The sequence below is a fragment of the Lutzomyia longipalpis genome, chromosome 2, assembly GCF_024334085.1.
Source record: "Lutzomyia longipalpis isolate SR_M1_2022 chromosome 2, ASM2433408v1".
Classification (NCBI taxonomy): Eukaryota; Metazoa; Arthropoda; class Insecta; order Diptera; family Psychodidae; genus Lutzomyia; species Lutzomyia longipalpis.
This window is the reverse complement of record NC_074708.1, coordinates 15,418,057-15,431,127: the sequence shown is the minus strand read 5'-3', so window position 1 is coordinate 15,431,127 and position 13,071 is coordinate 15,418,057. Positions and strand designations below refer to the sequence as shown.

Sequence of the window (13,071 nt, the reverse complement as noted above, 5' to 3'; positions counted from 1 at the left end):
AGGCAAATGCAAGAGGTTGGCTGAGCAGGGAGGAAGGGATCACTCTTGGAAGTATTATGTATTGCAGTGGTGAGATGCATTCGAGACACGTTTCTCCCTCCAATTCATTTATGTGTGCGCCTCACATTTGAAGATGCCCATTACACATCACACTACGGGGATGTCTTCGAAGTATTCATCAACAAATGATGGAAGCTTAGAATTTTCAATGTTATAACGTATTTGAAAAAAAAAATATATATTTTTGAAACGAAAATTTCTTTTTTTTTTTTTTAATTATACGATTCGAAAAGGGCAAAAACGGGTGAAATTCAATACGTTTATGCTTAAGCTTCTTAAGTCAATTCAGGCTGTAGGGGAGACCGGGGTAAAAAAAGTCAATTTGCATAAATCCTTATCTGCAGGATTCCCCAAAGGCAAGAGAATTTCCTCGATAAGTCATTTTCATAGGAAATTTCCTGGCCTACAACTTTGTCTCAGACCATTTTTCTCTATCTCTACGGGAAATATGAGTTTTCGAGCTTTTCCTGAACCCTTCCGCTTCTGACTTTTTTAAACGCGGCGGGTAAATATAGTCACCAGTTGGCTAAATAAAGTCGGTCGAATTTTCCGACATTTCCAATGATTTTCCGCCTGAGAGATTGATAGTAGTTGATAGCTAAACTTCTCACCTTTTGATCCGCAACAAGGAATTTCATTTTTATACGGACTAAAACAGAGAATTTTGCGATTTTCTCAATTACGCCATTTTGCAACAAATGGGTAGAAAATATGTCGAAAATGTCGAAGTCCCATATGATTTACATGGATTGATACGATTTACCCCAAGGGGTATGTTTTGATTCAAATAATTATTCAGGAAAATCATTTAAAGTTAGTGAAAAATACACCTTGGCAACGTTTTCTGCACTAACCCAGGTAGTGAGAAAAATTATTAGATTGGAAAATTGCTAAAGGAAAAGTATCGGAAAACGTGTTTTTTCCAATACGCAAAAGTTTGGGAAATGGGCAAAAAATTTATTTTCTTTTTTAACTCCTAAAGTACTGATCGGATAACCTCCATATTACAGTCAAAAGTTATAGGTTGGTAGGGCTTTCCACATAATTTTTTCCGATTTTTCCGACCAATACCTTCGGAGATATTGCCATTTGAAAATTCCAAAATGACTTTTTTTACCCCGGTCTCCCCTAGTTTTTATTGCAACCTAACTAGGTCTAAGTTCTTTTAGGTTCTTTTATTTAAGGTTTTAAGGCTAAGTCAGACTTAATCGTGGCTGAACGTATTTTTGGTTAATTTTTACGATTTTTGATGCTCAAGGTGCATATCTTGAACGTCTTCGGATAGCTAAATCAGTAAAAATCATCCAAAATGCATTTAGCTCTGATTCAGCCTGACCTAACCATAAAATTTTTAAATCCTAACCCTAAATCCTTGAAATTTCAGTACAAATTTCAAAGATTTCAGGCGTATTTCAAGATTAGGAGTTAAATGAGAAGTAAGTTTAAAAATTTGAGAAAACTCAATATACCAATACGGTACATCACTTGTTGATTAAAGTCTCCTCTCTGTGTTGTAAAAAAAGTAATGTAAAACCCTTATTTGTCGTATTCTTCTCACCTTCTATCCCAAGCGTATTCCGTGGCGTTGGGACATGAAGCAACTTTTGTTTAATGTCACTTAATCAAATTCTTGTCTTTATTTTAAAATGTTACATCCCGCACCAGAGGCAATCGTCCCAATGGATGAAAAATGAGGAGATGAAAAAGTTGATGTTTGCGTGAAGGAAAACCCTCGTCGATTGGCAAAATGTGTAATTAAATTCAAATGTATCACCGGAGATACAACTCAAGTCTCTTCACGCACTCTCAAGAGCGAAATGAGTTTCTTTTTGATTTTTAACCATTCTTCGCACAACACCGCGAAGAACCTTTCAGGGAGATATCGCGCAAATTTACACATTACGTGATTGAATCATTCGGCAAATTTCTTGTTAAAATTCCAATTTCCACATTTTGCTTCTGCAACAGAAGTTTCAGCGTACATACGCGGATAAGACGTGCACAGTGTTCTCCTCACCTTCAACTCCATCGGATGCTGTTTTGGCATTGACTTTGTTCTTTGCCACCAAAATCTTCGCGCCACGATCACCTTGGGACTTTATAAAGACCCGCATAAATGTGACAAAGTTGCCATATATTGTAATTTTTGCCCATCAACAAGATCATGATCATCTAGTGCGACAATTTTCCCATAAAAAATAGTTCATTAAAAAAAATGCCAACAGACATGAATCCAGGTGATCTTGCATGCATCTCATGGATGCTGGACGATGCCCGGATGCGAAAATGATGAATTGTATTGCATTGGAAGTCCGCCTCCAAATTTCTTCTTTTTCTCTCTCTTTTGCACTCCCCCGAAATAAACGAGAAAAATAAAGGCAGAAGATGTGAATCCCAAGTGCACCCATCAGCGATCACCGGGGCCTCGTTACAATTGCCGAGATGTTAATTCCCCTCTGGATGTGTTGGCTGCAATTGAATATGGGGTGGGCGGCACAGAAACTTTGGCAGCCACATTTTATGTCAAATTCCCCCCAAAAGCGTCAATCATTCACTCCACAGACACACAATTTGTATTCATTATGTGCCCCCTCAGCTCAGGGTAAACACAATGCAATTCCTCATGATCGTGCTTCTTTTGTACCGCCACCACTTTGATCCTCGCTCGTGTACATTTGATTGAATTAAGGGGGCACATTATTGTGCGCAGATAAACGAAATTGCAACGTGCATTTGTATTAGGGTATTTTTTTTATCGTAAGCATTAACCCACATTACGCCCTTTATAAGGGAAACCGCGGGGCTATTTAATTCATTTTGGTTAAAATAATTACTTTTGTGTCCTTGGGGTATGTGGCAAGATTCTAAACCAAATGTTCTTATAGTTTTCGTATGACACTTTTTTCTTTATCGATGGAAAATTCTTTTTTTTTTAACATTTACTTGACCTTTCTTGGATCCTTGAACTTGTTAGAATGCCAAAAACCACGAGGGTCAAACAAATCAATTTTTTTTAATTTTTTTAGTAAAAATTGTCAGAATCTTTCAATGCAAATCTTTTCGAGTCAAGTTAACAGTAAGAAAAAGAAGGTTTTCAGAATTTGCAAGCCTTTAAAAAATTTAATTTAGCTTGAAATTTTTTATTTTTTTACTAAATTAATTTGTTTAAATTATTCTAACTAAAACATCCTAAACGATATCATCAGTCCTTAATAGATTCAATAAAATTGTCCTTGATATAGGCAAATCACAGCTATATACATACATGTCTAGGTAGGTACGTAAATATTTAAAAATTCCAAGCATCACACTTTTATTTACTTACCAAAAGTCTCTCTGCCCCAAATAAAATCTCCTTCCGGAGGAGTTCAATATCCAATCACCCAGAAAATGGGGATCCAACAACCTTTTATCGCCTCATGCATCTGCTGTCGATGTAAACAAAGACCCCGCGCTCCAACGATGATACACCGAATTTCCAATAATGTACATCATTTTGATAAAAATCCCCGCGTACCACAAAAGACGCGCGCGCCGAAAGAGTTGAAAACTCACAATGTAGTAGAAGAGCTCTTTATATGTAGCTTGTTCAGAGGTGCTATATACAACTTATTAGTAATGATATATCACCCCCAAATGACGCCAGGTCTCCGCCGGGACTCAGGCTGCGGAGGATTTCATTGTGTCCCATTAATCAAGAAAATGGGATCCATTGAGTGAAATCACTCAATAACACCAATTTACAAACACTCGCCACACAACTCTTTGAAGACGAGTGATACTCCACCAAAGAGATCACCAATTAATCTCCCGTGGGTCGTTCTATCATCATCCTCGTCTTCCTTTTTGGTCCTTTTGTCGGGGTGATAGATTGGGCGATATTATGTTGAATTGTGATGAGCAGAGAATGAATAAAGCACCAAATTATTGGGGATTTATCACTCGAAATTTTGAGAATGGGAGGCCCAGTAGTTAGGTCTTTACAAATGATTCTTCTCGTGTTAATGATTCCTTTGCTTTGAAACTCCTTTCATTTTATGTGCTCACCAGAAGTTTATTAGGGTGCTTCTTCTATTTTTTTTAATTTTTATTTTCAAAGATTTTTTAATAATTAGTTTAATTTATTTAGGCATTTTTAAAGGTAGTAAAACAGTCTTCGAAAGATCCTAGAGAATAACAAGTTCACAATCGATTCAAAAAATATATCTTTCCCTTAACAGTATTGAGAACTTTTTGCTCTGCTCAAACACTTATTAAATATTCTCTTAAGGATTGATTTTTTGAGAAAATATGACGTCAAGCATGTTTATGAGCAAGATAGACTGGAAAATTCTTTGCAAAATGTGCTGGAGTATATATTTTTTTAATGTAAAAACTATAAACAATGATGAAGACGTAATTTTTTGGACATATTTGTTCAATTTTTGAAAAAAAATCATTAAACTTTCTGATAGATTTTTAAATCTGTTCAATAGAAACAATTTTGTTAAAAGATGATTAAATGAATTTTATTTTTTATTTACTTTTAGATGTGGGGCTACCCTTCACTGTCCCAAAAAAACTCCCCAAATTGTTGGCCATTTCATGTCTTGCGAGAGGTTTGAAAGTGAATCTCCGGAAGCAAATTCAATATAATTGCCCTTCTCGGGAGATCTTCGAAGAAAACTTTCTCAGAATTGGCATCACGTCTCGAAGATTCGTGGCATGTCGCCAGCGATGCTTGAAAACTTTTTTTTTTTGGCAGCAAATTAAATGGGCATACGGATTGTTTTCTCCCCCGAAGTGCTTTGGCGGTTAAATGAAAATAATTTGAAAATAGCTGGAAGATGGCATCTTCAGAAAATTTTGAGAGTGAAATTCTGCGCAATGAAGACAAGTATTGATCGTATTTGCGTGCTGACGTGCTCAGAAGATGTGCTCCCATTTAAATAATTCTCTTTATAGCCTCAATCTCGGTGTGAGAACCTCGTGGTGGTTTTTTTAGTTCTTCTTCTTAGTTCCACATAAGGTAATTTTATGCATTTTACGGCGCTTAGAGACAAAACAATTTTGAATGGTGATCTCGTGGCTTCTGTCGCGCCACTTCATTATAAATTCTTCGCTCTATGCTACTGCTTGGCACCATGGAGGATCTGTCAGGAGCAATTTTGGGGGTATTTTTGCAAAGTATTATCTCTTCATGCTGAGGCCACAATCCCTGCTATGCACGGTGAATGCCTTGACTTTAAAAGAAAAAGTCTCCCAAAATGCGTCGTGCGCCAACGAGTAGCACTCCCAAATGGAAGGAGCTGTGAGAAAATATCTCATGGACTCTGGGAAGATGCAGATTGCGCGTGCATCTTCGACTTTATTCATTTTATTGGCATGAAAATGTTCTTTTTGGCGAAACACTGTGCGTGCAATCGCGCTCTTTCTCCTTCTTATTTGCTCCAAATAATGGGCTCTGATTGCTGTGAGTATTAATGTACTCGCCACCGAATTTTATAGCCCTTCGCGTTTTTTGATTTATATGTGCGTGGTCACAAGGCAGGAGGTGGGGGGAGAGCCGAAGGGGGGTCCACCATGGAAGGAGCGATACCCAACACAGAGGGCCCCCAAGTGATGTCATATAACACAATTTGTGAGAGAGACGCAAAGAGATGTGAACTAATTTAAATAAAACATATTCCTCCTGCGTGAGGATTTAATTGAAGCGACCCCATTGAGGATCACAACGGAATTTCGTGAGAGAGTCGCTAATTGCAGCAATTCGTTTAGTTTTTGGTCATTCCTATCGAAGCACTTTTCTGAGATTTTTTTTTTCATTTTGGAAATGGAATTTTTAAAATAATCACTGATATTGTATTTAATTAAAAATAAGAATTGTAAAATAGGCAAAATACTAAAATTAATATTCATATTTTCATTCTTTTTTGAATTTTGTTATTTGATAACTAAAATCAGGTAAAAGGGCTTTACCGGTTTTGTTTTAGAAATTCTCTAAGGAATAGTAAAAATTCATTCTAATGACCTTTAAAAAAAACAAACTAATTAACTTCAAATAAATAAATAATTTTAATAAGTATACAACAGATAAAAGTATGAAAATATGAAAAAAACGTTAGAAATATACTGAAAATGTATTTAAAGCAAAAATTCTATAGCAAGGAATTTTTTTTTAATAAATAAAAATAATTTTTTCCGTCCCTCTTTTAGGGAATTTCTAAAATAATTCCAGCAAAAATCTTTATTGATTAAAATTTCTTTTTTAAAGTATTTTATAAAAATTGTTCTACGATCTGACGTTTATGCGTTGTAATAAAAATTGTCCTTTTCTTTTAAACAAAAAAAGTTAAAGATTTGTTATAAATTAGTAATTGAAACGTATTTGAAAGTTAAAAGGAGCAAACTACTATTTTTAACCGTGTTTACTAATTATCCTATAAATAGCTGAAATACCAACTAATTAATTCTAAAAATCAATCGCAAAATCCAAAAAAAAAAGCAACAACTAGAGCCATGGTTAACATAAGAATCACATTTTCTCAATTTCTCTAATCCTTAATTTATTTTTTATTATACATACTGAACACTTCGCTGGACTCTTTGTTCTGTCCCCATGTGATCGATAAACTTGCAGGATAAATTCCATTCCGCCCGTGAATAGGAAGAAAAATCTACCTGCGAGGGGTTCCTTTACGAGGACCCATAAGGATTTTTTTGTGCCTTCCTCGGCTAGCCACGGAGGAATCTGTATGGGTTCACCGGTGGATTGAATTCCATGATGCAGTGGAATTTTATTTTAATCAGTGAATTTCAACGGTTTCAGTTTCATCCCCAGCTCCACAGAGCTCAAAATGCGGGCATGATTGTGGTGATGGGTACAAAAAAAAGGGGGTGGGTCGGCTCTGGCTAAAAGCAGTAATCATTTGGGGGTGGGCGAGACTAAATCAACATTGCCCCCATTGTCCGAAGGCATCACAAGGGAGCCGCCAGTAGCTCGTATTGATTCCCCATCTCGATCTCCCGCACGGTCTCCGCCCTTAATTACATTTGGAAGTCAAAGGGGTAGCTCGTAATCTAATCAGGCAGACGGTGGTGGTTAATTTAGCTGAATCCTCGTTGCGCCTCTTCTTGCCCCCATCATAGCTTTATGATACAGTCTTGGCGGGATATGGCGAAGACACAACAACCTCATGTGAAGCTGTTTTCAAGTGCATTGCGACCATTTGGTCAAAATGTCACGCACTTCCTAAGCAATTGCTCTCGTGCCATTAGGAGCTAAGAATATCCAAGGGCAGACGGTGCAGCTTGAGATCATGTTGCAGATGTCTTCTCGTGCAGCTTAATTGTTTCACTTCCGAAGTACTGACCTATAAATGATGCGCGCGCGTCGCTCAAGTACCGCGAAATGTCTGCAAATTGCACGCCTCTCCATACCATGATATTGCACCACAAACAAATGGCATCGCCAAGCTAAATGTTTTCTCTGAAAGCTTAAATCATTTTGCAGTGAAGCTATTTTGCTTTAATTATGAGATACTTTCTGTACACCACAAGAAGAAGAAAATGTGCTAGAAAAAGTATTTATAGTTTAGAAAGCATTTAGGAAATGTTTTTAAATCTAATACAGTGCAATTTTAAACTTTAAAAAAATTGAGAAGAAAAATTATTTTCCTATTTTTTTAAAGTAAAATCAGTTTAAAAAAAATTATGTATCACTTTGTGGTATTCTTAAAAACAAATCACAGGTAATTTTGGAGCAAGGAAATTATCTTATTTAGGAAACATCTAGAAAAAAATTACAATTTAAAGAAAAATTAAAATTAAAAAATTAGAATTTTTTGGAAATTAAAAAACCAAATATTTTTTCTTGATCTTTTTCCTACGTTGCGCGTCTATCGGCGTTTCTCACAAAAACGACAAAAATTAAAATTGCAAAATTATATTTAAATGATTTTTCCATTAATTTTAACTAATGTATTTTATGAAAAAAAAACGACAAGGCAAACTAAAAATCATTTATTTCCCAACAAAATATCACAAAGTTGTGCATAATTTTTCCACCCCAAGTCAGCTTGCTCAAATGTAATTTGCATTTTTTGTTGCGATCTACTGTGATCACCGATCATATAGAATAATTCCCTTTTTGCCACACTTCAGAGATTTCGGCGGGTGTGCTGATGCATTTCTCGCGGAGATCACTACAAGGGGTTGTGTGATCAACGAACTATAACTCGCATTTCCGGGGTTGGAATGAGCACAAAACAGCCCTTTCGCACCTGCCAAATGTGATTTCAGGGGTTCTTGTGCGCGATCGCGTTCCATTTGGTAATTAGGCGACTTTTTTTTTTGCTTAATGTCGCACGAGTATTTGGTCAGTGCGCGCAGCTGAGGTGCAGATCACTTGACCCGAGCACACACAGCATCTGCATCCGCTGGATCTCGGAGGCAGAATAGTGTGTGCTGAGGATGTCTATTGTGGCTGTGCCACAAGTGATCTTCATGCTATCCTCCTCTTGTTGCTGGATTGCGCAGTGATTGCATCTCCATCACCCATTCACTGGTGCCCAAGACCTGCGATCGTTGCGAGATCAGGGTGCATGCGACTCACGTCGGTGGCACGCGCGATCTTGGGTCACACGAGCGATCCCCCATTCGGATGTCGATCGGGTTGCGATCGCATGTGGTGGGGGAAGATCGTTGTGTGGATCTCATGGTACAACCCTCGGAGAGGGGATCGTGCGCTAACTCTTGGCAGGTAGATGCCGCACCAGAGGTACTAAATACAAGGGCCATAGAACCAAGGGTACCATTTCCACAGTGGCTTCCGTGGAGTCGACACGCACTTCTGCCGAAGATCACGGGCCTCAGTCGCTCCCTTAATACCCGAGTTTTTTCCACATCCTCTTTCTCGTGTGCTTCGCAATCGTGTGCGACAAGATTCTGCCTCAAGTGGTTGGAGGAGATCGCGCAAAAGACGAACCAGTTGTGTTTGGAACGTTGCTCGAAACGGTCACCCTCGAAAAATTCTTTCACTGAACAGAAAAATCCCGCGTTGAATAAATTTGTGTGTTGCGAGTGTGATTTAAACGTTAAAAATAAATTAAGAAAATAAAGGACTTGAGACTATGGCAACAGTTTTGCGAACAATGGCACTAGGACAGAATTTCCACATGTTACCCAATAACTGTGTGATTGTCTCATCATCAGCTATGCCCTCCAATGCGGGGCTACATACCGCCGGCAAGAGACCCATTGCCCCAGCCCCAAGTGAACCGCGGAGTGTGCGCCTCATCACAGGTCCAACGGGTGACCTTAAGGGTGGCAAGAAGAGGATGACATACTCCCACTTGTCCCCATACCCTGGTCCACCACCAAGCGTTGAACGACGCAATGCCCGCGAAAGGAATCGCGTTAAGCAAGTTAATAATGGATTCGATAAGCTCCGTCAGCACATCCCCCAGAAGATTGTTGAGGTGGAGAATGGAGGTCGTGGGGCGAGTAAGAAGCTAAGTAAAGTTGATACGTTGAAGTTGGCCGTTAAGTACATTCAGGGGTTGCAATCCCTCCTCGAAGAGAACTCCGTACATGAAACTTCCAGTAGTCAAGGAAGTGGATCCTACTATGCAGGAAGCCCCGTACAGAGTCTTCAGGAATCCCAACCACCGTGTTCGGAAGCATCAGCCTCCCCAACACCCTCCTACAATTCAGACGTCTCCGTTGGACATACCTACAATGTAACATCAACCCCATACCAGGAACCCTACCATGCGTACGGGATGCACTTCGAGGATGAATCTGCGAGCTTCGAAGAGGAGGTCCTACTCGACGATATCCTGCACTGGCAACTGCAGCACTGACCCCAGAGGTAAGCATATGATGCAAATTCACAATCAACAGGTATAGCATGTTGTGTGAAAGAAGCACCCTCGCCCCGTCTGACTCACCCTGCCGCGTCTGTTAGTTTTGCAAATAATTGTGTTGAAAATCTCGTCCTGGGACAATACCTTCTTCGTATTATTCATGCAAGGTCTCCGTTTTGAACTGAAGAAAAAAAACCCCTCACACAGTCCTGGACCCTCTAAGCATTCAATTTCTCTCTATATACCCTCGCAACAATTCCCCATATACCTGACTGAATCTCCGAATTCAATAGCTGAGAGTGAAAAGCGAAGGCCATAAAAAATCTCAGCCATTCTCTGTGCTATTTCTAAAGTCTCCCAAAAAATATTATGTGTAGTGTGCTTCATGGTTCCGTGGTGCACAAATGAAGTCCTGAATGTGCGAGATCCCTCTACGAAGGGCTCTTTTGATATGCTGACAGAAAGAAAAATATATAATTATAAAGTGGATGCATTTGCAAGGATAATGCATTTTTTTCCTCTCTCTCTCTCCATTCAATGCATCCTACTAGGAGGAGAAAAAAAAACTTCTCGGTCAGCCATTTAATTGATTTTGGTCCATGTCCATTGATCTGGGAACGAGAACTCGCGCGCCGGGCGTAACTGCCCTATCCCAATGCAAAATCAGTCTGCATCGCGTCTACATTCTTCATCACAATCATCGCGACTGGTTCTTTAATGATTCCTCGTCTATCTGAGACGTTTTTTTTTTACTCTCATGTAACTCATGTTGCTTCTTTTGGCCCAGCCGTGAGTTGGTTGTGTATTGGATTATGCAGCTCCAATGGTGCTGCGGAGGCAATTTATGAAATCTCGTTCTTCAACTCACCATTGGATGCTTCGAAAGCAATGGAATTAATTAAAGCACCAAGACGCAGCCTTTTTTTCCACCAACATAGAACTAATTGAAGAATTTTTCTCATCTCTTGCAGTTCTCGTGGTGTCAATCCAGCGACATATACGGCCAGTTAGCAACATGTTGCTCACCAAGATAATTCCAAAAAAGACAGTGCAGGATGCCAAGGGGGTGCCAAATACAAACCACCCTCACTACTTAACACCCCCATAGTGTAGTGCTAGTGACATAATTTTTAGTGTTTTCTACTATAAGATTATTTCCCATTCATCGTACTGAATTTTTTTTAATTATTATTTAAAATATTGCATTTATAATTAATTGTTATCTAGTCATTGAATATTTTACTTTTTTTTACAAAATGAGAATAATTACCTCTGTACATAGTAAAGTGGAAGATACATTTTATACCCTCTAAGATGTTAAAAGAAAAACCGTAGGAATTAACTGTCAATTGATGTACAAATGTGTTAGTTATGTAAATAAAAAAGGACAAATCTGATTATGTATTACATGAAAATTTTGAACTGATTAAAGTTATGCTGATTAAAATTAAACCTCAGTTGTTTGTTTTCTGCCTGTTTTGTGCGTTCGTGGAATTATGGACTTGTTTTTGGGACTTTTAGGTTTCAGCAGGACGTGGTGAGGACGCACAGCTGCATGGTGATGAATGAAGGGGGAGAGAGAACATGCCTGTGCAGAGTAATGTTGCCACGTGTAAGGGGATACTTTTGTTGCATGAAATACAAGAAGTCCTCAAGAGGGTGAGTTGGCAATGAAATCAAAATAATTGCCACTATTCAACCCCTTTCGCTACTGGACATCTGCATTAGGCAATTCCCTGCACTTGAGGGGTTGACAAGTAAACGAATAAACGGCATGAATTTACAAAATGTTGTTGAGTGAACAATTCTAAGTGAATTTTGGAAGAAATATTTATAAAATGAGTTTTCGGCTTAAAATAGGTAATTTTGATCTTGAATTTGAAAGAAAAACATAAAAAATATATAATTTGTAAAATAATGTAAAAAACAGTCTAGGATAATCTAGGACAGATATGCTTGAGATTCTGTTTTTTTTTTTAATTTTTAGGAAGTTTAACTTGAAAGTCTAGAAAATGTTAATTAAAAAAATTAAAAACACTCGAAATTTTGCACAAAAATTCTGAACCCCGTCTTATTAACCCCGTTTTATTTGCAATATTTTTATGCATTCAAAGTGAGAATATTACTAATAAGTTTATTTCTGAAGCTAGGCCTAAATTTTAAAAATAGGCTAAAGTTTTCTAAGCTAGATTTAAGTTTTCTAAGCTAGGCGTAAGTATTTTAGATCAGGCTTAATTTTTCCTGAACCAAGTCTAAGTTTTAAGTCGACAAGCTTTCATTAGGTTTTAAGGATAGATCAGACTGAATTGTAGCTGAATACCTAGTTATAAATACTTGAGAATAACCTAAAAACTAGGCCTAGCTTAAACCATTAGGGCCTAGTCTAAAGAATTTAGGCATAGTTTAAGGAACTTTAGTCATAGCTTAAGAACTATTAAACAAAAATGGAACTTTTATTAGAATAGATTACCTGAGATGAAAAATATGAAAAGTGTACTTAAAAAAGATCTAAAATATACCAACATTATAAGAAAAGTATCATATTAAACATTTTATGATATTCTTATTTACATTCGCACGAGATTCTCACATTAAGAATTGAATGGTTTTCCTTTCATTTAATGTCTTATTTTTCCTTACACACTGTGTACCTATATGTGTAAAATGCAGCATTATTATGTACATTGTACAACATAATCTATTGCTCTCTACAATTTAACCAAAGATAAAATTAAAATTACCGTCGCTGCGACATTTTAATTTAAAATCATCCATGAGCCGCAGTTTAATTACCTTTTGTCACTTTCCTCGAGAACTTCATTAAATCAACAAACACTGAAAGTTCATAAAAATATGCACTTAATTTTCCATTTACCCGCCCCTTAGCTGCACTACTCAACATTTCAGCACAATAGTCAATTTGGTGTCATGTAGCAGACCCGGATTTTTGCATCGTCTCTGCCTCTCGTCAAGCGCGTGGCAGTTCTTCTTTTACTTAGTTTTTTGTGCTCCTCCAAAGGTGCCAATCAACAGGGTTGGAATTGTGATTTTTGTAATAATATACATTTCCTTAGAGCCAAATCTTAGATCCATTCACACCCCAAAACCTATTTGCATTTGAGAAGTTTCGTTGCTTCCTGCCATGCCTAAAATTGCGAGCGATGTC

The 13,071-nt window shown here is 37.8% G+C and overlaps 3 protein-coding genes across 7 annotated transcripts in view; 1 reads left to right on the top strand and 2 right to left on the bottom strand.

The window, feature by feature from the left end:
• Nucleotides 1-13,071, bottom strand: part of LOC129790865 (UNC93-like protein) — a 1,060,245-nt gene that overhangs the window by 494,493 nt on the left and 552,681 nt on the right. The gene's annotated exons all lie outside the window — the stretch shown is intronic.
• LOC129790850 (cleavage and polyadenylation specificity factor 73) overlaps nt 1-13,071 on the bottom strand; it is a 566,536-nt gene that overhangs the window by 494,493 nt on the left and 58,972 nt on the right. The window lies entirely within an intron of this gene.
• Nucleotides 8,847-11,357, top strand: LOC129790929 (achaete-scute complex protein T3-like). Its single transcript, XM_055828775.1, has 2 exons — nt 8,847-9,910; nt 10,877-11,357. The coding sequence occupies exon 1, from the start codon at nt 9,171-9,173 to the stop codon at nt 9,900-9,902; it is 732 nt and encodes a 243-aa protein (XP_055684750.1). The 5' UTR covers nt 8,847-9,170; the 3' UTR covers nt 9,903-9,910; nt 10,877-11,357.

What these genes read in the sequence shown, in the direction of transcription:
- LOC129790929 (XM_055828775.1), top strand. Translation starts at nt 9,171, where the DNA reads ATGGCAACAGTTTTGCGAACAATGGCACTAGGACAGAATTTCCACATG.